At 38.0% G+C, this 23,202-nt stretch overlaps 1 protein-coding gene across 1 annotated transcript in view; it reads left to right on the plus strand.

Moving 5' to 3' along the window:
- Positions 1–976: 976 nt before the first annotated feature.
- Positions 977–23,202, plus strand: part of WDR70 (WD repeat domain 70) — a 299,325-nt gene continuing 277,099 nt past the window's right edge. The window contains exons 1-5 of the mRNA XM_058717827.1: positions 977–1,117; positions 1,215–1,280; positions 3,302–3,385; positions 12,955–13,075; positions 22,155–22,353. Coding sequence (XP_058573810.1) covers positions 1,093–1,117; positions 1,215–1,280; positions 3,302–3,385; positions 12,955–13,075; positions 22,155–22,353 — 495 coding nt within the window. The 5' untranslated portion in view covers positions 977–1,092. The remainder of the gene's footprint in view (positions 1,118–1,214; positions 1,281–3,301; positions 3,386–12,954; positions 13,076–22,154; positions 22,354–23,202) is intronic.

Here is a 23,202-nt window from a genome sequence, read left to right on the forward strand (position 1 = left end):
CGGTCATGTAGTAAATACACCTTTTTTTCTTAAAATATACCGAAAATGTGGAGAGTTGTGAGGGTTTCCTCATAGAGGACAAAACACAAAGAAAGCGAGTATATTGGCTTTTCTTTAGAGTTCTGTGAGGATTGTGTCATCTTGGCAGTAAATGCACCTTGAAAAATAAAGGATGTTCACAAAAATAGTATGAGATCTTGCCATTTGCGACAATATGGATGGACCTAGAGGGTATTATACTAAGGGAAATAAGACAAAGAAAGACAAACACCATATGATTTTACTCATATGTAGAATCTAAGAAATGAACAAACACATGAGCAAAATGCAGAAACAGACCCATAAATGCAATGAACAAACTGATGGTTGTCAGAGGGAAGGTGGTTGGGCAAAAGAGGGGAAAGGGAGTGTGAAACAGAGGCTTCCACTTATGGAATGAACGAATAGGTCATGGAGACAAGAGGCACAGCAAAGGGAATCTAATCAATGGTGTTGTAATAGTGTTGTATGGTGACAGATGGTAGCTACACTTGTGGGCATAATATACAGATTAGTTGAATCACTATGCTGTATGTCTGAAACTAGTGTAACTTTGTGTGTCCACTATACTTGAATAAAAAATATGAAACAAAACAAAACACCTCTCCAGGTGTTTTGCATACTGATATGCAGCCAAGATTGAGAAATAAATTCTGAGGGCTTCCACAGGTTTACTTGTTCCTTGAAAGACCTGTGGACTCATTCTTTCTCTATCTTTTCTATATGCTTAGTATACCAATAATATATAGTCATTGAATAAAATCTACAAAATACAAAAAAAAAAAAAAAAAGAAAAGAAAGGGTGTTGACAAAACTGGGGGGTGTTCCCAGCCACTGGGCGGAGTTAGCAGGTAGTCTCTGCAGTGCTTATGCCCCGCCAGCCCGCTAGGGCGGCGCAGCTCCGGGGGCCGCGATCCCTTCGCGGAAGGTGACGCTCTTGGCCCCGGCGGCGGCGCAGTACCTGAAAGGCGATAGTTCCTGCAGGTTTTGCCGGGAGTCTTTCGCAGCTGCTTGTTCTGTGGCTGTGGCTAGTTCTGCGGCAGGCGGCCGGCCATGGAACGCCCGGGGCCCAGTGAAGGTGGGTTCCGTGGGGCGATCCTAGGCAGGGTGGGTAGGGCCAGCGGGTGCCGGCGTCGCCGCACTAACGAGGTCTCCTCCTTCTCCTCTTGCCCCAGTGACAGGCTCAGACGCGTCGGGACCGGATCCGCAGCTGGCGGTCACCATGGGCTTCACCGGGTTCGGTAAGTGACTGCCTTACGCTTAGCTCCGTCTCCTTTTGCACAGGTTTTAAGAACCGCAGGTTGAGAGGGGAGGCCCAGCTGTCACCTCTGTTCCGCACCCTCCGCTGTGCCAAGTCCTAGTTACTTTAACTCTAGTGTGTATACCTTGCAATTTCTGGGTATTCTCCATCCATTTTCCAATTCTTGCCTGTCTGTTGGGACCAGCTCAGGTGACACGAGTGGAAAGCCTTGTAAGAGAGAAAGGTAGCTTTGTGACCCACGTGGTGGGCGGTGTTGGTTGGTGGAGGGAGTTGTCTTTTTGTGTCCAGAGACTGAGAGCTAACCATTGACCGTGGTCTGTAACGAGATGGCCTTTCTGGTAACAGGTGAGCCGTTAAGTGATATTATAACGGTTATTAAATCCTTTTTGATTCAAGCTTTTCTTCCCCGGCATCGTTACTTCAATCTCTCTGTGGAGCCTTGTTATGAGATAAAGAAAAACATTTCAAACAGAGATGTAGTCATCTGTTGAAAACATTACTGTCTGTAAGAAGGCGACGTAAATTGTTTTTCCATTTCTTTTGGGTTTTGGACAGAACAGATATCAGGCTAATGTGTCCAGGTCTCTTGTTAGTGTTCATTTACCCATCTATTATGGTAATGTCTTATGCCACATTTTTACTTCTAGGTAGTTGTTTTTGCAAAAATACTGCATACTTATGTATTATTACAGTACTTACTTTCAGTTCTTTAGCTTCTTCTCTGATGTCAAAAGTAACATATATTAATAGCAGGAAATCTGAAGAACACAAAAGATGAGAAAGAAGAAAGTAAAGCCATTAATAATCTCGTGATCTAGAAATCAAGACTTAGAACTTTGTTTTCCAGTTTTTCCTGTTGTGTATTTATCAAGAAACTTAGGATCATATGTGTGTACAGGTTTATATTACTCTTAATTATATGCTTTATTTAATTCTTAATACTCTTAAGGATTTTCCCATGTTATAAAATGCTCTTCCAAAATGGCTGAATAGTAGTCCATTTAATATGTGTATAATTTGTAATATTTTAAACTTTCTCCTACATAGTTTCTAATTCTAATTTTTTTCAGTAACACTAAAGTTAATATTTTTATAAATAACTTTCATGTCTTGTAAAAGGAATTTTTGTGTATTTTCATAGGGTAGTTTTCTAAAGAATGGACTATAATAAAAAATATAAATATTAAAAAGTAACCAAAAATTTGGGTATATGTCTTTTAAAACTGATACATTTTTGTCATAATGCCCTTCAGAAAGTTTGTTTCAATTTATACAAAAGTCAGTATCACGTAAGAATGACATTTTTACCATATTCTTATTAACATGGAGTAGACATTACTATAAAAAAACACGACGAAAACAAATATATTACTTCCAAACTCATTCAGGTTGTTGTGAGAATTTGATTTCCTGTGGTTTTAGGGTTGAGGCCCCAGTTTCCTTAGTGGCTGTCAGGTGGGAGTCTCTTAGCTCCTTAAGGTACCTGAATTACTTGTCATCTTGCTGCCTTGATCTTAAAATGAAGTAGTGTTTCCAGTCCTTCTCACACTATATCTCCCTGACTTCTGCTGTATCTGTTCTGCATCTTTGCTTGCAAGGGCTTCTGTGATTTAGATTAAGACAATCTTCTGTTTTAAACCAGGATAATCTACTTTAAAGTCCATAACCTTAATTACATCTACAAAGTCCCTTTTGCTGTGTAATATAACATATTCACAGATTTCCGAGATTAGGGTGTGAACATTCTCCATTCTGCCTATGACAGCAGTGTTAGGTTTAAGGGGTAGAGTCCAGGGGATTAGAGGAGGATGGGAAAGTTGGCTGGTTAATGATGAGACTGTCAATAAAAATTCCCTGAAATAAACTCGTTCTTCTTAGATACTTATCTTGTAGCCATGTTATAAATGAAACAGACTAAATGGTTATAAGTATTTATTGAGTACCTAAAGTTTGCCCAGCTTAGTGCAAGAAGATCACAGTCTGCTACTTATTTCTGTTTAGGAAAAAAAGCTCGAACATTTGATTTGGAAGCAATGTTTGAACAAACACGAAGAACGGCTGTGGAGAGAAGTCGGAAAACACTGGGTAAGAAGTACAGTTATGTCCTTTTCTATTGGTTTAAATCCTGTAAACGATTTAAACAAGTACATCGACAGTTATAGAAGACTGAGAAAGGGGTGCCTGGGTGGCTCAGTCGGTTGAGTATCCAAGACTCTTGATTTGGACTCAGGTCATGATCCAGGGTTGTGGGATCCAGCCCTCTGTCTGGCTACGTGCTGAGTGTGGAGTCTGCTTAAGATTCTCTCTCTCTCTCCCTCGGCTCCGCTCCCGTGCGCTTTCTTTCTAAAAAAAAAGAAAAAAAAATTTTCAAAATTGTTAGAAGACCACATGTGTTCGTTCCTTTGGAAGCAGAGGTTATTATTTTTTTTAACGTAAAAAGTTGCATCTAAGTAGGATAAGAAAGCCTGGATGCTAAAATCTTTTTGAAGTGTGTGCTATGAACAAGCAAGGATTCTAAATTAATTTGTAAGAATCAGAATAGCAGTTTCTTTATTACCTCTCCTTTCACCTTTATCTGATTTTCATTTCATTTTTTTCTTTTCCTGCTTACAGCGGAACCAGTATTTGGAAGGCTGGGCGAGAGGTGGCACTCAGAGCTGTGTACACCACTGAGTGTTGACTCAGTTTAGAAAATTGAGACATACAGTGAATGTGGCTGCTGCTGTTGAACCCCTGCATTAATGAATTATATCACACATGTAACGAAGGCCTTAATTTCCAGACTGTCTGGTTTGATACCAGGTGGTTGGCAATTCTGGAAAGCGCCTTGGGGTCTTCCAAGTAGACTGACTTCTCTACTGCTTTCTTTGGATCTGAATCAGATCGTTGTTACATTGGAGAAGGAATAGATGTATCCTGATAGAGTAAAACGGGCTAGAAATCAGAGATAGGACTTTTAGACAAAGTTAAGTGACTGTTGTTCTCCCAGTTGTCCTTTTTGGTTTAAAATGATATATAGCAGTAATACCTAATATTTGGAAAGTGAGCTTCATGTGATTTTTTTTGGTCTTTGGAAGAATAAGTTGTTTTTTTGTGTGTGTGTGTGTGATGAGAGGCCCACTATGTACATATACTATTAAAAAAACTGTCATTATGTGAAATCTCACACACAATACACAAAAGTATGGTAATGAACTCTTATCACACGGATTTAAGTACTATAATAATTCATGGCTGGTGTTATTTCCATTTACTTCCCCTCTCAGATTATTTTGGCACAAATCTGAGACATTATTTCACCTGTAAATATTTTAGTATATGTTTTTAAGAGATACAGATCCTTGAAAAAAATGTTTATTTTTGAGCGACAGCACAAGTTGCGGAGGGGCAGAGACAGAGGGGGATAAAGGATCTGAAGTGGGCTCTGTGCTGACAGCAGCCAGCCTGATGCAGGGCTCAAACTTGTGAACTGTGAGATCATGACCTGAGCCAAAGTTGGATGCTCAACCAACTGAGCCATCCTGGTGCCCCCCGATCCTCTTACCTTAGCATACTTAAAAATATTAAATAATTTGGTATCATCAGACAAGATACAAAGACATTTTGTATTTGAGGCCTATTTACAAATGCTTTAACCGTTTGATTTTTAAACATTTTAGTGAATGCTTATACTGTTATAGCATTCTTGTATTTACCTCTTTCAGCATGTGATAACGAAACATTTGGCACAGAGATTGTCGTATTCACCTGAATAAGTTCTATAGTTCCCTATACCATGCCTTGCAAGATAAGTTCTCAATATATACTTGAGAAGGTTAAATTGAATTTGGAACTGTAATACTGTCTTTTGAAAAACTTTGCTTCTTTGGAGAATGTTTTAAAATCCTTTGTATGGATACAGAGCTTGGGATTTGGAGTTGGAGGACCTAGGTTTGAGGGTCAGCCACACATCAGGTTAGAGATAATGTTGGATGAGTTTTCAAATTTAGAGCCTTAATTTCTTTGTTAGGTGGAAGTGATAATAAGGTCTTCCTTAGAGGGTTCTTGAAAGGATTAAGATGTTGAGCATAGGACTATTTATTTATTTATTTATTTATTTATTTATTAAGTTTATTTTGAGAGAGAGAGAGAGAGTGAGCACATGCATGCTAGGGAGGGAGATACAGAGAGAGGGAGAGAGAGAATCCCAAGCAGGCTGTGTGCTGTCAGCACAGAGCCCCACATGAAGCGCGATCTCACAAACTCTGAGATGGTGACCTGAGCCTAAATCAAGAGTCAGACGCTTAACTGACTGAGCCGCCCAGGTACCCCGGGCATAGTACTTTTTAAACAGTTAAGTACTTGAAAAATGTCACTTTTATTTTTTATTATTTGTTTATTCTTTATTTATGTATTTATGTATTTATGTATGTATGTATGTATGTATGTATGTATGTATGTATGTATGTATGTATTTATTTATTTAGAAAACACAAGTAGGGGAGGGGTAGAGAGAGGGAGACCCAGAATCCAAAGCAGGCTCCATTCTCTGAGTTGTCAGCGTGGAGCTCAGTGCAGGACTGGAACCCACGAATCATGAGATCATAACTGAGCTGCAGTTAGATGCTTAACAGACTGAGCCACCCAGGCACCCTAAAAATATCACTTTTAATTGCTAGAGTTTTTCTTAGTAAAAGCACATATGCGTTTAGCACCTGAGAGGACTTGTAGTGAAGAGTTACTACATTTTTAAAATTTGAAACGTTATCTCAGGACCAAGTTCTTCTGTGATGTTTGTGGATGAATTAAATGTATTGAACTTCCTTGATTTAGTATTGTTGGACTTGGATATAGTATTATATCCTCAGACTGCTGTTTTTACCCTGATCTAAACACATGAATCCAAAGTTTGACTTATTTTTCTTGAAAGTTCAAAAACTGATATGGGCATAATTTATCTTGTGCTTGGACTGGAGTCTGTGAGCATTGACATGAAACTTGAGGAGAATAAAAACTTTGGTCCCTTTTAATAGCGAGTTTGTGTATATGAATATGAACTGTTTTGGTTGGTAAATGCCCTAGTAGAAAGGATGAATTACTATAAAACCTCAATAAAGTATGCATTATTTAAAATGTCAGGAAATAGTAGTGGTGCAAATTTTTTTTTTTTAAGTTTTTAAATTTTTTGAAAGCTCTAAGTTTAAGTCATATAAAAGGTCCTTTTTTAGGACTGTAATACTATGAGGACATAAGTGGGGAGGAAAGATTTCTTTTTAAAAATTTATTTATTTATTTTTTATTTTTTATTAAAAAAAATTTTTTTTTTCAACGTTTTTTATTTATTTTTGGGACAGAGAGAGACAGAGCATGAACGGGGGAGGGGCAGAGAGAGAGGGCGACACAGAATCGGAAACAGGCTCCAGGCTCCGAGCCATCAGCCCAGAGCCTGACGCGGGGCTCGAACTCAGGGACTGCGAGATCGTGACCTGGCTGAAGTTGGACGCTTAACCGACGGCGCCACCCAGGCGCCCCTATTTATTTATTTATTTTTTTAGAGAGGGAGAGAGATTGTGAGCTGGGGACAGGGGCACAGGGAGGGAGAGAGAATTTTAAGCAGGCTCCACATTTAGCAAGGAGCCTGATGCAGGGCTTGATCCCACGACCCTGGGATCAGGGCCTGAGCTGAAATCAAGAATTGGATGCTCAACCGACTGAGCCACCTAGGCGCCCCCCCCCCCAATTTTTTTTTATTCAAATGCTTATTTTGGTTGTGCCTATGTTTTAGATGGATTTATGAACTTTCTCAGTTATGTAACTGGAAAAAATGAAAAAAAACATGAAAGAATTTGAAAATGATTTCAATGGATGATTCAATGATCCTGAAAAGAAAATCTGTCCCGTACATTTTAGAAATTAGAAAAGCTTAAAGGTTTTTTTTTTTTTCCCCCCTCCGGTGTACTTGAAATGGTCTCTCTACCTGGTTGAATACTACCTCATCATTTAAGGCCTCATATTTTACTTTTGTTAGGTGTTCTTTTTTTTTTTTTTTAATGTTTATTTATTTTTGAGAGAGAGGGAGAGACAGAGTGTGAGCAGGGGAGGGGCAGAGAGAGAGGGAGACACAGAATCTGAAGCAGGCTCCAGGCTCTGAGCTGTTAGCCCCGATGCGGGGCTCGAACCCACGAACTGTGAGATCATGACCTGAGCTGAAGTCGGATGCTCAGACAACTGAGCCACCCAGGCACCCCACTAGGTGTTCTTTAAAAACCTGTTTGGATATAATGGCTTTGTTTCCATGACACTTTAAAAAATACTATAGATTTTATCTTAATATTGTTCACGTATTAAGGATAAGAACTTTGTTCTTCATTTTTGCAGTGCCTAACAGAGCTGGGTACATAATGGTTATATCCCTAAATATTTAATGAAGATACATCATAAATGTAGTTAAAATGTTCTTATTCTTTACTTCCTGGTATTTTGGCAATAAATATTTAAAATTACAGGCACCTGAGTGACTCAGTCAGTTGAGCATCCGACTTTGGCTCAGGTCATGATCTCATCGTTCCTGAGTTTGAGCCCCACATCAGGATTCACTGCTGTCAGCACGGAGCCCACTTTGGATCCTCTGTGTCTCTTCTCTCTCTCTCTTTCTGCCCCTCCCTTGTTTGTGCTCTCTCTCTCTCAAAAATAAATAAACATTAAAAAAAATTAAATTCAATGTAAATTTATGTGAAATTTGTAGGGTAATGAATTATTTTAAAGTAGAATAACAAAAACATTTAGCAAGATTTAAGTCCCGTGGGTAAAAAGAGTATCATGATTAGAGAACATTTATTTTAGCTATTATTTCTGGTAATTTTATTTCTTTTACTTTTTTTTAAGTTTATTTATTTTGAGAGAGAAACAGAGAGCACAAGTGGGGAAGGGTCAGAAGGAGAGACAGAATCCCAAGCAGCCTCCACGCCATCAGTGCAGAGCCTGATGCAGGGCTTGAACTCACAGACTTGAGATCATGGAGATCAAGAGTTGGGCACTTAACCATCTGCACCACCCAAGCACCCCTTTATTTCTTTTATATTTTATCTTAAGTTTCATTTCTTCAAGTTAAGTGGTTGCTATAATGATTGGCTCTGAGATTTTCAGCTGCTGAATTACATTCTTTTGATTCTGCAGTTTGTGTGAATCAGCCCAGATGGGACATGGAGGTTTTGGATAGTTTGCTGCTAATCTAGACAAAAATTGCGTACATTTGGAGGGGCTTTTGCAGAAATGGCTGTCCATAGTTGATAACTGAAGGTAGAGAACAATAAAATGAGGTGCTTGGAAGTATAAAATTAAGTGTTGGGTAGTAGATTAATTCATTTTGGTTGAGGGAAGATACAGAGCATTTTTACAGTGCTTACAGTGTGCTTGGTTCCACATTGGGTCAAAGTGCATGAAATGATACCCTCTGTCAGGGAGTTATAGACTACTGAATTCTGTTTGGTTTTGGTTTTTGTCCTCAGTTAACAATGAGGAAGAAAAATTTTTTTCCTATAAAATGTCTTAATCCCCCTTTTATCTTTATCCTTTGCTTTAATGAAGCATCAGGTGATGGCAAGAACCTCTCTGATTAGAAAATCCTTTCTGGTGATGGGGCTCCTGGGTGGCTCAGTCGGTTAAGTGTCCTACTTCAGCTCAGGTCACGATCTCACACTCTGAGTTCGAGCCCCATGTCGGGCTCTGTGCTGACAGCTCAGAGCCTGGAGCCTGTTTCAGATTCTGTGTCTCCCTCTCTGCCCCTCCCCTGCTCATGCTGTCTCTCTGTCTCAAAAATAAATAAAAACATTTTAAAAATTAAAAAAAAATAAAAAATAAATAAGATCCTTTCTAGTGTTAAAAAATTAAAATTTTAAATTAAAAAATTAGATGCTTCACTAGGGACAAGTAGTTTGGAGTAGTTATCCTCTCCTGAGGAACTCTAGTTGAGCAGGTGGGTGGGCCAGTTTCCGGATAGTCTGGCCACAAGCATGCAGTGAAGGGCTGGGCTTTATTGCCTCTTGGAGAGAAAGGCAGGCAAATTGTTACTTAAGGTGGGTGGTGCTCATTGGATAATTTTAGTCTCTTAAGAAAGTCTGGTCACATCTCAGAAAGATCCAGTTTTGGAGCCTCAATTCACTGTTTTGGGACTTTATAGCTTTGTTACTTGAATTTTCAATGGCATAGATTTCTCAAATGTAGAGTGAGAATAATAGTACCTACTTCAAGTGTATCGTGTAATTGAGATTGTTAGGAGAGTAAAACTTAAATGTTCTCACTTCAAAAAAAAAAAAGGTAGATATGTGAGATGATGGATATGTTCATTCACTCCATGGAGGGAATCCTCTCATAATGTATACGTATATTATATCACATTGTACATTTTAAATCTTTTATAATTTTATTTGTCACCTATACCTCAATAAAGCTAAAAAAAATAATATCTACTTCAGAGGTCGTTGTGATGATTAAAAGAGTTAATTTATAGGCAGTGCTTAAAACAATACCTCATACATAGTTAGCTCCATGTTAAGTATTAGCTGCTCTAATTTTTGTTAAATTAAGGTTGCTATTAAGATACTTTTTGTTACTTGCAAAGAAGTCCTAGAAGACCTAATTAAAAATGGCTCAAGGGGCTCCTGGGTGGCTCAGATGGTTAAGTGTCTGACTTTGGCTCAGGTCATGATCTCACGGCTCCTTAGTTCGAGCCCCGCATCAGGCTCTGTGCTGGCTACTTTGGATTCTGTGTCTCCCTCTCTCTCCGCCCCTCCCCTGCTCATGCTCTGTCTCTCTCTCTCTCTTAAAAATAATAAACATTAAAAAAAATTTTTTAAATAAAAAATAAAATGGCACAACTAAGAAAAATGTACTGTTGCACATGACAATAACTCTGGAATGGGGCTCTTCCATCTTCTGAGTCCTGACCTGAAGAATATTAAGTTTTTCCCTCTTTTTCTGCTTTGCCAGTTGTAGGGTATTGGCTTGTCCCAAGCTGGGTATATTCTCATGACCGAAAATTGTAAGTGAAATTTTGTTACATGCAGATGACCACCTCCACAGGCTGAAAGGATACTGTTTGATATATGTTTTATTTTTTTATTTTTATTAAAAAAAATTTTTTTTTTCAACGTTTTTTTATTTATTTTTGGGACAGAGAGAGACAGAGTATGAACGGGGGAGGGGCAGAGAGAGAGGGAGACACAGAATCGGAAACAGGCTCCAGGCTCCGAGCCATCAGCCCAGAGCCTGACGCGGGGCTCGAACTCACAGACCGCGAGATCGTGACCTGGCTGAAGTCGGACGCTTAACCGACTGTGCCACCCAGGCGCCCCTTGATATATGTTTTAAAAGTAAGGGGTGCCTGGGTGGCTCAGTTGGTTAAACTGACTCTTGATTTCAGCTCAGGTCATGATCCTCAAGGTCATGGGATTGAGTGGAGCCTGCTTGGGATTCTCTCTTCTTCTCTCTCTCAAAATAAAGAAAAGAAGTAAGAAAACCTTTCTCGGGGCGCCTGGGTGGCGCAGTCGGTTAAGCGTCCGACTTCAGCCAGGTCACGATCTCGCGGTCCGTGAGTTCGAGCCCCGCGTCAGGCTCTGGGCCGATGGCTCGGAGCCTGGAGCCTGCTTCCGATTCTGTGTCTCCCTCTCTCTCTGGCCCTCCCCCGTTCATGCTCTGTCTCTCTCTGTCCCAAAAATAAATAAAAAACATTGAAAAAAAAATTAAAAAAACAAACAAACAAACAAACAAACAAAACCTTTCTCAAGTTTTCTTCCGGCTGGCTTCTCCTCAGATCTTAATTGACTAGTATTAGTGTCGCACATCAGCTCCAAAAAACAGCCACTGACAAGAGTGATAAAGTTGAGTTGGAATCAAGTTTTAACCCTTTCTGGGTGGGGAGGGGCCCAGGATCTGCTGAAGAACTTGCTCTCATCTGGAGAAAATTGTGGTTTTCGGAGCAAGGGAAAAAGGGATAAACGGCTGTTGGATAGCTAATAATGTATGCCGAGGTACTGTTTACTGAGTAAGATCAGAACTGCCCCAAGACCTGAGCCTAGGATCAAATGTCCAAGTGTTTTTCACCCCCGAACCCCTCTCCTCCCACCCTGTAGAGTACAGAGGGATTGACTGGAGAAGCAGGATGAGGGTAGGAGCCAAGCAGGGCAACTCTTTAAAAAAAAATTGTTTTTTAATGTTTATTTTTGAAGGAGAGAGATATAGGCGTGAGCAGGGAGGGGCAGAGAGAGAGGGGGAGACACAGAATCCAAAGCAGGCTCCAGGCTCTGAGCTGGTTAACACAGAGCCCAACAAGGGGGCTTGAACCTGCCCACCGTTAGATCATGACCTGAACTGACATGGGACGCTTGACTGAGTGAGCCACCCAGGTGCCCCGGGGCAGCTCTTATAGGACATTGTCTTCCTCTTTTTTATTTTTTTCAACCTCAGCATCAGAGTGCAGAATTGTCAACTTCTAAGTCACCTTAGCCCAGTGGTGAGCACAAAAAATATGAACACAAGCTAGGGCTGTAGAATGTATTTGCCTTACCTCTTCCCGCAGAGTTTAATCTTCCTTGTTTGAATTCAGAGGATATCTAGTTACTTGTTGACACTTGCTTGCTATCTCCTTGTTTCTCATCGTCCAGGTCCTAGCAACAAAAGACCCTAAAGAGTACCACATTCCAATTAATAAGTACCCTTTAATAGTGCCTAAGTTTGGGTGTATTGTTTTTTCATCATTAAGGAAAAATGTTAAAGATTATCTTAAGTTATTGAGGATCATGGTAGTTAAGAACCAGACTGTTCATATAATTAATTTCCTTCCTATGTGTCCCTCAATTGTAGAGTGAGATTATCAGAGGAAAAAGATTTAATTTCTTTGGATATTTGTTTTTGTCTTTCCAAGGTAAATAACTCTAGAAATCTGAAATTTTCTCATGGTTTTTGTGGGAAGTTCTTGACCACAAATCCAGTGTGGGAAATTCAGAAATGAACAAAATGTTTTTTTTTTTTACACAGAGCCCAACACAGGGCTTCAACTTGTGAACCATGAGATCATGACCTGAGCCAAAGTTGGATACTTAACTGACTGAGTCACCCAGGTGACCTAGGAATGAACAAAATTCTGTTTATAGTGTAAAACATTGAAAATGAAAAGTAAAATTACCTAAGGTCTTACTTTTAGATACTTTTTTACTTATAACCTTCCACATCTTTTTATTTTATTTTTATTAATTAATAATTAATTAATTTAAAGACTTTATTTTTAAACAATCTCTACATCCAATGTGGGGCTCAAACACACAACCCCGAGATCAAGAATTACATGTTCCACTGACTGAGCCAGCCAGACTCCTCCCGTATCTTTTTAGATAGTACATTGTGGTTCATATGCTATTCACATGCTAATCTTGCTTAGCACATCTGTTACTATTTTTCCCAGATTTGTACATTTTCCATCACTAATTTTATTGACTGTATTTTATATTATCGTGGTTTACAATAGTTATTTTCCCATTGTTAGACATGTAGGTTGATAATTTTTTGCTGTTACTGGGACCACTCTAAGTTACATCTCTGTGACTATGTTAATTTTTAGCCTTTATTAATAGTGAAAAATTTTGAAGAGTAACTGTTGGAAAATTTTTTAATCTTTTCAGAAGCAAGAGAAAAAGAGGAAGAAATGAACAGAGAGAAAGAATTAAGAAGGCAAAATGAAGATATTGAACCAACATCTTCAGGCTCAAATGTGGTCAGAGATTGCTCTAAATCATCTTCCAGGTGCTTGATTTTCTCAAAAGGATTCTATTAAATTATCGCTCCCATTTAGGTGTTTAATCTCAGATTAAATTGAATCTAGATAATTGATTATCTTAGATAATTGAAACTGGTAGTCATTGCAAAGGAAAAAAGAGGATAAAGATAGAGATTTTGTTCTAAGAAATTTTTAAAAAATATCTTCAGTTTTTTTTTTTAATTAAAGATCTTCAGTTCTAATTAGAGGTCAGCAAGTAAACACTATCAGATTTTAGTTTTCTCAGAAATATAAAGCAAGTGACAGCTTCTTTTGTCAGTCACCACAATGACTATGCGTTGGCACTAGGGGGAGCAGTCTTTACTGGTTCTGAGAAGGGACAGGGTGACCTTTTTCCTAGGGAAGAGAAAGCCCATAATTAAAAAGAATTCTCTTGAAATTTTGTAAACAAATACACATTTTTAGATAAATGAGAAAGTACACATTAGTTAAGGACTTTTAAAAATGTTTTTTTTTTATGTTTATTTGCGGGAGAGAGAGAGAGACAGAGCATGAGCGGGGAGGTGCACAGAGCAAGGGAGACACAGAATCCAAAGCAGGCTCTAGGCTCTGAGTGGTCAGCACAGAGCCTGATGCAGGGCTTGAACTTACAAACCTCAAGATCATGACCTGAGCTGCAGTTGGATGCTTAACTGACTGAGCTACCCAGGCGCCCCAACATTAGTTAAGGACTTTTAAAGGCCTTTTTGATAATGGTTTTCACGTACTAGGACAAAATGCTAGAACATATAGGTGGGAGGAAACTGTTAAATGACTTTTTTCTTCAATGAGGCAACTCGAAGTTGTATAATTTCTGCATAATTTTAATTGCTATAAGGCTATGCAGTTTTTCTTGTGATTTTTATGTCTTTTTTTAAAAAAATAAATCTGATCATTTCTTTCTCCACTTGAATTTGGACCTCATAATTTATATTGATAAACTTGTTGGATTTGATATTTTTTCTCATTCTCTAGCTTTTAATTTATTTATTTAATTTAATTTTATTTAAAAAAAATTTTTTTTTTTAAACATTTATTTATTTTTGAGACAGAGAGAGAGCATGAACAGGGGAGGGTCAGAGAAAGAGGGAGACACAGAATCTGAAACAGGCTCCAGGCTCTGAGCTGTCAGCACAGAGCCTGATGCGGGGCTCGAACCCACGGACCGCGAGATCATGACCCGAGCCGAAGTCGGACGCTTAACCAACTGAGCCACCCAGGTGCCCCAATATTCTCTAGCTTTTTATTTATTTTTTTTTTTAAATTTTTTTTTTTTTTTTAATGTTTTTAATTTATTTTTGGGACAGAGAGAGACAGAGCATGAACGGGGGAGGGGCAGAGAGAGAGGGAGACACAGAATCGGAAACAGGCTCCAGGCTCCGAGCCATCAGCCCAGAGCCTGACGCGGGGCTCGAACTCACGGACCGCGAGATCGTGACCTGGCTGAAGTCGGACGCTTAACCGACTGCGCCACCCAGGCGCCCCTATTCTCTAGCTTTTTAAAGAATCTCAGTTATATCACATTTCATTGTACAAACATTGTTTTCATGTGTTTGAGCATATTTTATTCAAGATACGTTTCTAATTTTTTTTAATGTTTATTTTTGAGAGAGAGAGAAAGACAGAGCACGAGCAGGGGAGGGTCAAGAGAGAGGGAGACACAGAGTCAGAAGCAGGCTCCAGGCTCTGCACTGTCAGCACAGAGCCCGACATGGGGCTTGTACTTATGGACCGTGAGATCATTACCTGAGCCAAAGTCTGACACTTAACTGACTGAGCCACTTAGGCTCTCTAAGATATATTTCTTAGGCAGTTATTGTCCCTCAGATATGAGATTATTATGCTATTCTCTTTTTTTCTAGATTTAATAAAAATTACTTTAAATTATAAGTGAGAAATTATTATGAAGTATTTAAGACTTTCAAAAAGTTGATAAAGGACAGTATCCACTAGACAACTGAAGAAGTAAACTTTTACTGTTATGGTGAACACTTCTCAGAACTGCCTTCCATTGCCACTCCCTCCCTTCTTGGCAGAAGTAACCAATCTTCTAAATTTAAATTTTTTTATGTATCTCTTTATAATGTTATTGTGTATCTTTGTATCCCTAAGACATATATAATATTGTTTTGCATATTTTACAACCTTTCTAGTATAGCACTTAGCATATTATACACTATTATGTAAACTGTTTCTTCTGTGTGTTCTTTCATAAGATTATGGACACTGTAAAGTCAGGGTTGTTTTTCCCTTTAATTAAACAAAAAATTTTTGTTATGAAGTATATTATACGTATAAAGCTCTGAATATCCTACATTTAAAGTAGAGAGAATGATGAAGCGAACACCTAGCTTGGGAGACAGAGTATAGAGCTTTACTAGTGTCTTTGAAGTCCTCGCTCTGCTCATATTTCTCTTTCTTGCACCGGGGAAATCTTCACTTTGTTTACCCTTACTTCCTTTTTTTCTAAATAGTTTATTAGGTATAAGTGTATTCTTAAACAGTATGCTGTTTTATATGATTTCTTATTTAAAATTACTTATTTATTTAGAGTGCATGCGTGTGAGTGAGTGTTGAGTTGGGGAGGGGCAGAGAGGGAGAGAGAGAATCCCAAGAAGACGTTGCACTGTCAGGGCTCTGACTTGGGGCTCGATCCCACAAACTGTGGGATCATGACCTGAGCTGAAATAAAGAGTCAGATACTCAACTGACTGAGGCCAGGGGCCTCATGATTTCTAATTTTATATTGATGCTGTTAATGCTGTCTTGGATTTTTTTTCACTTTGGTGGTGTTTTTTTTTTTTTTTTTAATCCAAGATGTTTTTGAGATTCACTCATGTTCACAAGTGAGGTTATAGTTTATTTTCAGTGCAGTTTGGTTTTCTTTTTAGAAATACACTATAATTTTTTCCATTGTCTAGTCAGTTTAGGTTGCTGTTTTTCTGTATTATTATGACATATTTTTTATGTTTTTACTGCCTTGTAGCCATCCTCTGTTTTATATGTGCAAAAGTTTCTTTACAGTATGTATCTAGTAGTAGACTTGTTAGGTCTTTAAGTACATACTTTTACTATATTTGGCTTAGTTATTTTCTGAAGAGTTTGTACCCATTTACATTACCACCAGCAGAGTGTAAGAATTCCTGTTGCTCCACATCCTTGCCAACACCCATTATTGTTACACATTTTCATTTTTGCCAATCTGATTATTGTGAAGTAATAGCCTTATGATGTTCATTTGCACCTTGCTGGTTACTAATGTAGTTGTGCATCATTTTAACAGTTTTTTGGAGATATATTTTTTCTTCTGAAGATATAAAAACTGTATCTTCTGTCAGATTTTATACTGGGTTGCTTGATGGTTTATTATAATTTTTTTATTTTTTAATGGTGTTTTTTAAATAAACACAAGTTTCACATTTTAATGTATTCTAGTTTATTAATCTTTTCTTCTGTGTTTTTGTGTTTTGCTTAAGAAAGGAGTCCTGGGGTGCCTGTTTGGCTCAGTTGGTTGAGCATCGGACTCTTGATGTCCCCTCAGGTCATGATCTTGCAGTTGTGGGATCAAGCCCTGTGTCAGGCTCTGTGCTGAGCTGCTGAGCATGGAGCCTGCTTGGGATTTTCTCCCCCTTTCTCTCTCTGCCCCTCTCCTTCTCGTGCTCCTGCACACGCACTCTCTCTCCCCCAAAGTAAATAAATAAACTTAAAAAAACGAAAAAAGAAAAAAGAAATGAGTCTTTGCTCTGAGATCATAAAGAAAACTTCCTATGTTTTTTCTTAAAGTTCTCAAGTTTTGTATTTAACATTTATGTCTTTATTCAATCCAGAATTGCTTTTTGTGAGTAATGTGAAGTTGTAATCCAGTTTTATTTTCTCCTCCATATGGCTAATCAATTTTCCCTGTCCCTTTATTTTTAATTTTAATAGGATTTAATTTTTATTTTATTTATTTTTTAATTAAAAAATGTTTTTAATGTTTATTTTTGAGAGAGACAGACAGACAGAGCATGAGTGGGGGAGGGGCAGAGAGAGGGTAACACAGAATCTGAAGCAGGCTCCGGGCTCTGAGCTGTCAGTATAGAACCAGACACAGGGCTGGAACCCACAAGCAGTGAGATCATGACCTAAGCCGAAGTCAGATGCTTAACCGACTGAGCCATCCAGGCTCCCCAAGGCCTTATTTTTTAGATTAGTTTTAGGCTCATAGCAAAATTGAGCAGAAGGTACAGAGATTTTTTTTCCATATAGCTCCTGTCCTCCTACCTCCCTCATCATCAACACCCCCCTACCAGAGCGATACATTTGTTACAGTTGATGACCCCATGCTGACACATCATCATCACTCAGAATCCATAGTTTACATGACAGTTCAGTCTTTGATGTTGTACATTCTGTAGGTTTGGACACATATGTAATGACATGTAGCTACCATTATATATCAGAGTAGTTTCAGTGACTTAAACATCCTCTGTGTGCTACCTTTTCATTCCTTCCTCCCCCTAATTCCCAACAACCACTGATCTTTTAAATTTTTGTCAAAGAATTTATACACATTATGAAATCAAACATTGTTTTTCGCTGTTCATGATTCTTACTTTCCAGAAAAAAACTACTTAAATTTTTTTGTTTTTCATCTTTTATTTACCTTCATATTTCTAAATTGTAACCTTTTACCACTGTCTTGATTTTTTTCTACTGTGGCAACTTTCTGTTTCCAAAATTTTTTACACACCAAACAGAAATTTGACCATTAACCAATGATTTCTCACTGTTCTCTCCTCTTAGCCACTGATAGCCTCTGATATACTTTCTGTCTCCTTGAAATTTACCTGTTCTAGATATTTAATATAAGTGGAATTATGCACTGTTTTCCTTTCATATCTGGCTTCTTTCACTTTGGATGATGTTTTCAAAGTTCTTGTATCAGAACTTCATTCCTTTAAATGGTTAAATAGTATTCCATTGTATGTATATATCACAATTTGTTTATCCATTCATGTGTTACTTAATATTTTTGGGTTTCCACCTTTTGAGTTTTGTGAATGTAATGAACATTGGTGTACAAGTATATGTTTTTGAGTCTTTGCTTTTAATTCTTTCTGGTATATACCTAGGCGTGGAATTTATGGGTAATATGGTGATTTTATGTTTAACTTTCTTTTTTTAAAATTTTTATTCATTTACTTTTTAAGATTCATTTTTAAAAATATTTTTAAGTTATATATATATATTTTTTTAAGTTATATATATATAAATATTTTTTATATATATTTTATATATATTTTTATATATATATATATATATTGTTTATTATTGAGAGACAGAGAGACAGAGCATGAGCAGGGGAGGGTCAGGGAGAGAGGGAGACACAGAATCCGAAGCAGGTTTCAGGCCTTGAGCTGTCAGCACAGAGCCCAACGTGGGGCTCGAACTCACAAACCGTGAGGTCATGACCTGAGCCGAAGTTGGATGCTCAACTGACTGAGCCACCCAGGTGCCCCAGTATTTTTAAGTAATCTTTATACCCAGCATAGTGCTTGAACCTAAGTACCCCAAGATCAAGAGTCACGTGCTCTCCACTGACTGAGCCAGCCGCGTGCCCTTATTTATTTTAAGTAATCTCTACATCCAACATGGGGTTCGAACTCACGATCCTGAGGTCAAGAGTCGCATGCTCCTCTGACTGAGCCAGCCAGGCACCCCTGTTTAACTTTCTTTATGAGGAATTGCCTAACTGTTTTACAATGTGGTTGCACCATTTTATATTCCTATCAGCAATGTACAAGGGTTCCAATTTTTTCACATTCTTGTCATTAGTTATTTTCCATTTTGTTTTGTTATGGTTTTAATATAGTCATCCTAGTAGGTGTGAATTGGTATCATGTAGTTTTTATTTTCATTTCCCTAATGTCTAAAGGTTTTGAGCATTTTTTTCATGTGCTTATTGGCCATTTATATATCTTCTTTGGAGAAATAACTATTGAAGTCCTTTAACCATTTTTATTTTTTATTCATTATTATTATTTTTTTAAATAGTCTTCACATTTAACACAGAGCCCAATGCAGGGCTTGAACTCATGACCCTGAGATCAAATCTGAGCTGAGATCAAGGGTTGGACACTTAACCGACTGAGCCACCCAAGCGCCCCCAAATAATTTTTTAAAAAATCTACAATGTTGTTAAAATTTGTTTTAGAGGAAGGTAGTCATTTAAGACTACCACTTTTTAAAAAAAAATTTAAGTTTTTGGTAGGTGCCTGGGTGGCTCAGTCGGTTAAGCACCTGACTCTTGATTTCAGCCCAGGTTGTGATCTCACAGTTTGTGAGTTGGAGTTCCACATCGGCTCTATGCTGACAGTGTGGAGCTTGCTTGGGATTCTCTCTCCCTCTCTCTCTGACCCTCTCTTGCTCACATTCTCTCTTTCCCAAAATAAATAAACTTAAAAAAATAAATTAAAAAAATTTGTTTTAATTTGAGAGAGAGAGAGAGAGAGGGTGAGAGCATGTGCAAGCAGGGGAGAGTGGCTGAAGGTGAGAGAGAGAAAGAAAGAGAGGGAGAGAGAGAATCCCAAGCAGGCTCCACACTCAGCATAGAGCCTCATGCGGAGCTTGATCCCACAACCCTGGGATCATGACCTGAGCTGAAATCAAGAGTTGGACACTCAACTGACTGAGCCATCCAGGCGTCCCTCAACTGACTGAGCCATCCAGGCGTCCCTAAGACTACCCCCTTTTTTTGGCTTTAAAGAAATAGTGTATGAATGTAAGTTGCCCTTCAAAATCAAATACTGGGAAGAAATATGTCATTTATTCAATGAAATATAGCTGCAGGATAGGAGAGAAATATTGATGTACTCATAATTTGTAAGAAAGGAATCTTTCAGACATTTGCATTTTCTCTAAAGAAATTAGTACCAGAAATAATGAATTTTGCTTATGAATTTAATTTCTAAACTGAAATTGTATACTTACACATCTTATTTAATGCTTAGCTAAGCTCTCTTTTAAAAAGTCAGCTGAGAAAAATGTTAGGTTTTGACTCCTCTGTTTTCTCATCAGATGCATATTGTTTCTCAGGATCTGGTTCATATTTTGGCACCACATTGAGTCAAGGCATATTTTAAACATGGAATGTGCTCTGTTTTCTGTCACGGACATTTTTGGGCATAATTTTACAGACTTTGTTTTTCAGAAATTGAAAATATGTTAAAATAGTTTATTTTTTTGCCTTGTGTATATTAGAAGCAAAAAGACAGAAATGGACTTAGAAGCTGCATAGAAGCTGATACATTCCATCTAGTTTCATGTGGGTATTAGGACTGCATAATCAGCCGTGGAATCAACATGGCTTCATGTGGTTGTCAGTTCAGTGCTTGCTTCTGAACTAGTTAATTCAGTTAAAGCATTGGTGCTAAAGATTAACAGTTTAGTTAGAGCTCTCTGTGCTCTGAATAATTTTGCATGAAGATAGTCTGCGACTTCTAAACTAGCACAGTTGGGAATTTGTGATTTTAATCACAAGGGAGAAAACTTTGGAGTGTGACTACTTTAATAAAAATGTATTCAGTCATCCAGCTGTTATTTATTGAACATCTATTGTGGGTTAGGCACTGGTTTCGGCACTGGGGATACAGCAATTAGGGAGTCAGATGAGATCTCCGAGCTCATATTGTTGGGATATTTGAGGAGATGGATAACAGATTGTAAACAACTGAGTAACCAATCAAATAAGATAACTTAGTGAGTTATTTAATAAAGATAAACTAAGAGAATGAAGATAATAGTGACTGATAGGGATGTGTTTGAAGATTAAGAAAGGGGGGGGCATTAAAGCCTCTTTGAGGAGGTGACATGGGACGAGACCTGAAAGATGAGAAAGAGGCCATTTAATGATCAGTTCCAGCAGAGGGAACTGCAAGTGCAAAGACCCTCGTGCTGGACCAAGCTTAACCTCTGTGGTTTGAAAGAAGGCCTGTAGGGCTGGAGAACCATGAGCTAAACCATTGCAAAAACAAAGAGAAGCTCTTCGTGGAGGTTTGCTTGCTCCTGTCTTTGTATGTGGATAAGTGTTTAAGTATGTATTCCCCTCAATATTGATCTTAGATGAAAATAAAAAGAAAAATCACATTTTTTTTTCTTCAGTGGATATTGAGTGCCTATTAATTACGTCAGGCCTCATTTAGGTGCTGGAGACAGCAATGAACACAACACACAGAAATTTCTGTTTTCATGGAGCTTACATACTAGAAATACTTTATTAGAGGGCAATAATACTTTGAGTTTTATAAAATATTTAATAGATTAATGCACACAATTATGAACACAATTCTCAACCCTTTGGGATGGGATGGGAAGTGGAGGCATATGGTGGATGGTGGTGGATTTCAGAATGCCTAGTGGTGTGTGATAAAGACCTCAATGCAACTGCGTAATGGTCCTCCGGTGTGCTGGGTAGAAAAACACCTTGAGAATCAGTGTGATGCTCCTTACAGTAAGACAGTTTTAGAATCCAGGGATGCTACATAAAACATTTTAGCAACTCAACAAATTTGAATAAAAATTGGGAAACAATTTGTGTTTCAGAAAATATATTGAAACCTTATGGGAGTAATACTAACTTTCTTACATGGCTGCCTTTATTTGCTCCTGTGGTAAAAACAGTGATTGGATTCAGATATAGGAAACAGAGGGATTGGTTACCTCAGTGGTTTTCTTTCTTATGGATATAGTAGTTTGTAGTTTTTTCCCACATCCCAGTTCTGCTGGCTCTTCATGAGTGAGGATTATCTCAGGGGCCGTAACATAATTGCTGTGACCTTTAACTCTGACTTTATGTTTAGGGTAAGTGGATAAAAGAAACTTTTACTTTCTTAAGATAAAATAATACCTGAATTACACATTTAATGTCTGAATTACAATTTTAACAAACTACACATTAATTAATTAATTAAAATAAAAACTTAGTTGTTAAAAGGAGAGGCAGAGTTTCCTGGGAAATCAGTACTATCTCTAGAGTGTGTTCTTTGTTGCAGTAGAGGCAAAGAGTTTCTGTTTCTGTATTTTCAGGGATATAAGCAGCAGTGAAAGTGAAGAGAGTTCTGGTTCTTCTTCTGATGAGTTAATTGGCCCTCCTTTACCTCTTCAAATGATGAAAGAACCAGGTAATCATATTGAGGAAGATATCGTTGGCCCTTTACCTCCACCTCTTTATGAAGATGCCGAAGATGATGATGATGATGATGATGGTGATTCAGAGGAGGAAGAAGTAAGTATTTCAGTAGTAATTTACCAATTCATTGGAATAGTGTAGAGATCAGTTCCCTGCTAATTGTTATTCATGCGTGAGAGCAAATAAGGAATAGTTTTGAGTGTACTACTGATAGCCCTTGTTGAAAGAACTTGAAAGGATGTACTTCAGGAACAAGGCAGTGTTACTCAAAAATAATAAATGGACAATAGGAAGCAATGTGTTAAAAAGGAATTAATGGGCACCTGGTGGTCCAGTGGGTAAAGCGTCCAACTCTTGATGTTGGTCACGATCTCACAGTTTGTGGGTTGAGCCCTGCGTTGGGCTCCATGCTGGCAGTCAGGAGTCTGCTTGGGATTCTCTTGCGAGTTCTCTCTCTCTGCCCCACCCTTGCTTGTGTGCATGCATGCGCTCACACTCTCCCAAAATAAATAAACTTAAAAAAAAAGGAATACAATTTTGTTAAATATACATAAGCATTGAGTGTACATAATGGTAGTGAATAAATTTGGGGGGATATAAAAACAAAGTAGATCTCAAATTATTGTAAACAATAATATGGAAGATGGGAGAGTAGAATCAGTTCATTCATTTTGAAGTCCTTGTATTATTTGGGAGGAAGCTAGAGATATTTGTTAACTGCAGATTAGGTTAAGTCAAGTATGCAAGTTAAAATTTTAAGAGTAGTTACCCAAAGAATAGAAACAAATTGTATAACCTCCAAAATGGTAAAAGAAAACATAAAGAAAACCACTGGTTTACTTTATGTATTTGACACCTGGAGTGGATAATTTTTTAATGTCATCCTCTGACAAATTATTTTCAGTAACGATTATGAGATGAAACAAATGATGGTCAGAAAAGGAA

Source organism: Neofelis nebulosa, chromosome 1 (assembly GCF_028018385.1).
Source record: "Neofelis nebulosa isolate mNeoNeb1 chromosome 1, mNeoNeb1.pri, whole genome shotgun sequence".
Lineage (NCBI taxonomy): Eukaryota > Metazoa > Chordata > Mammalia > Carnivora > Felidae > Neofelis > Neofelis nebulosa.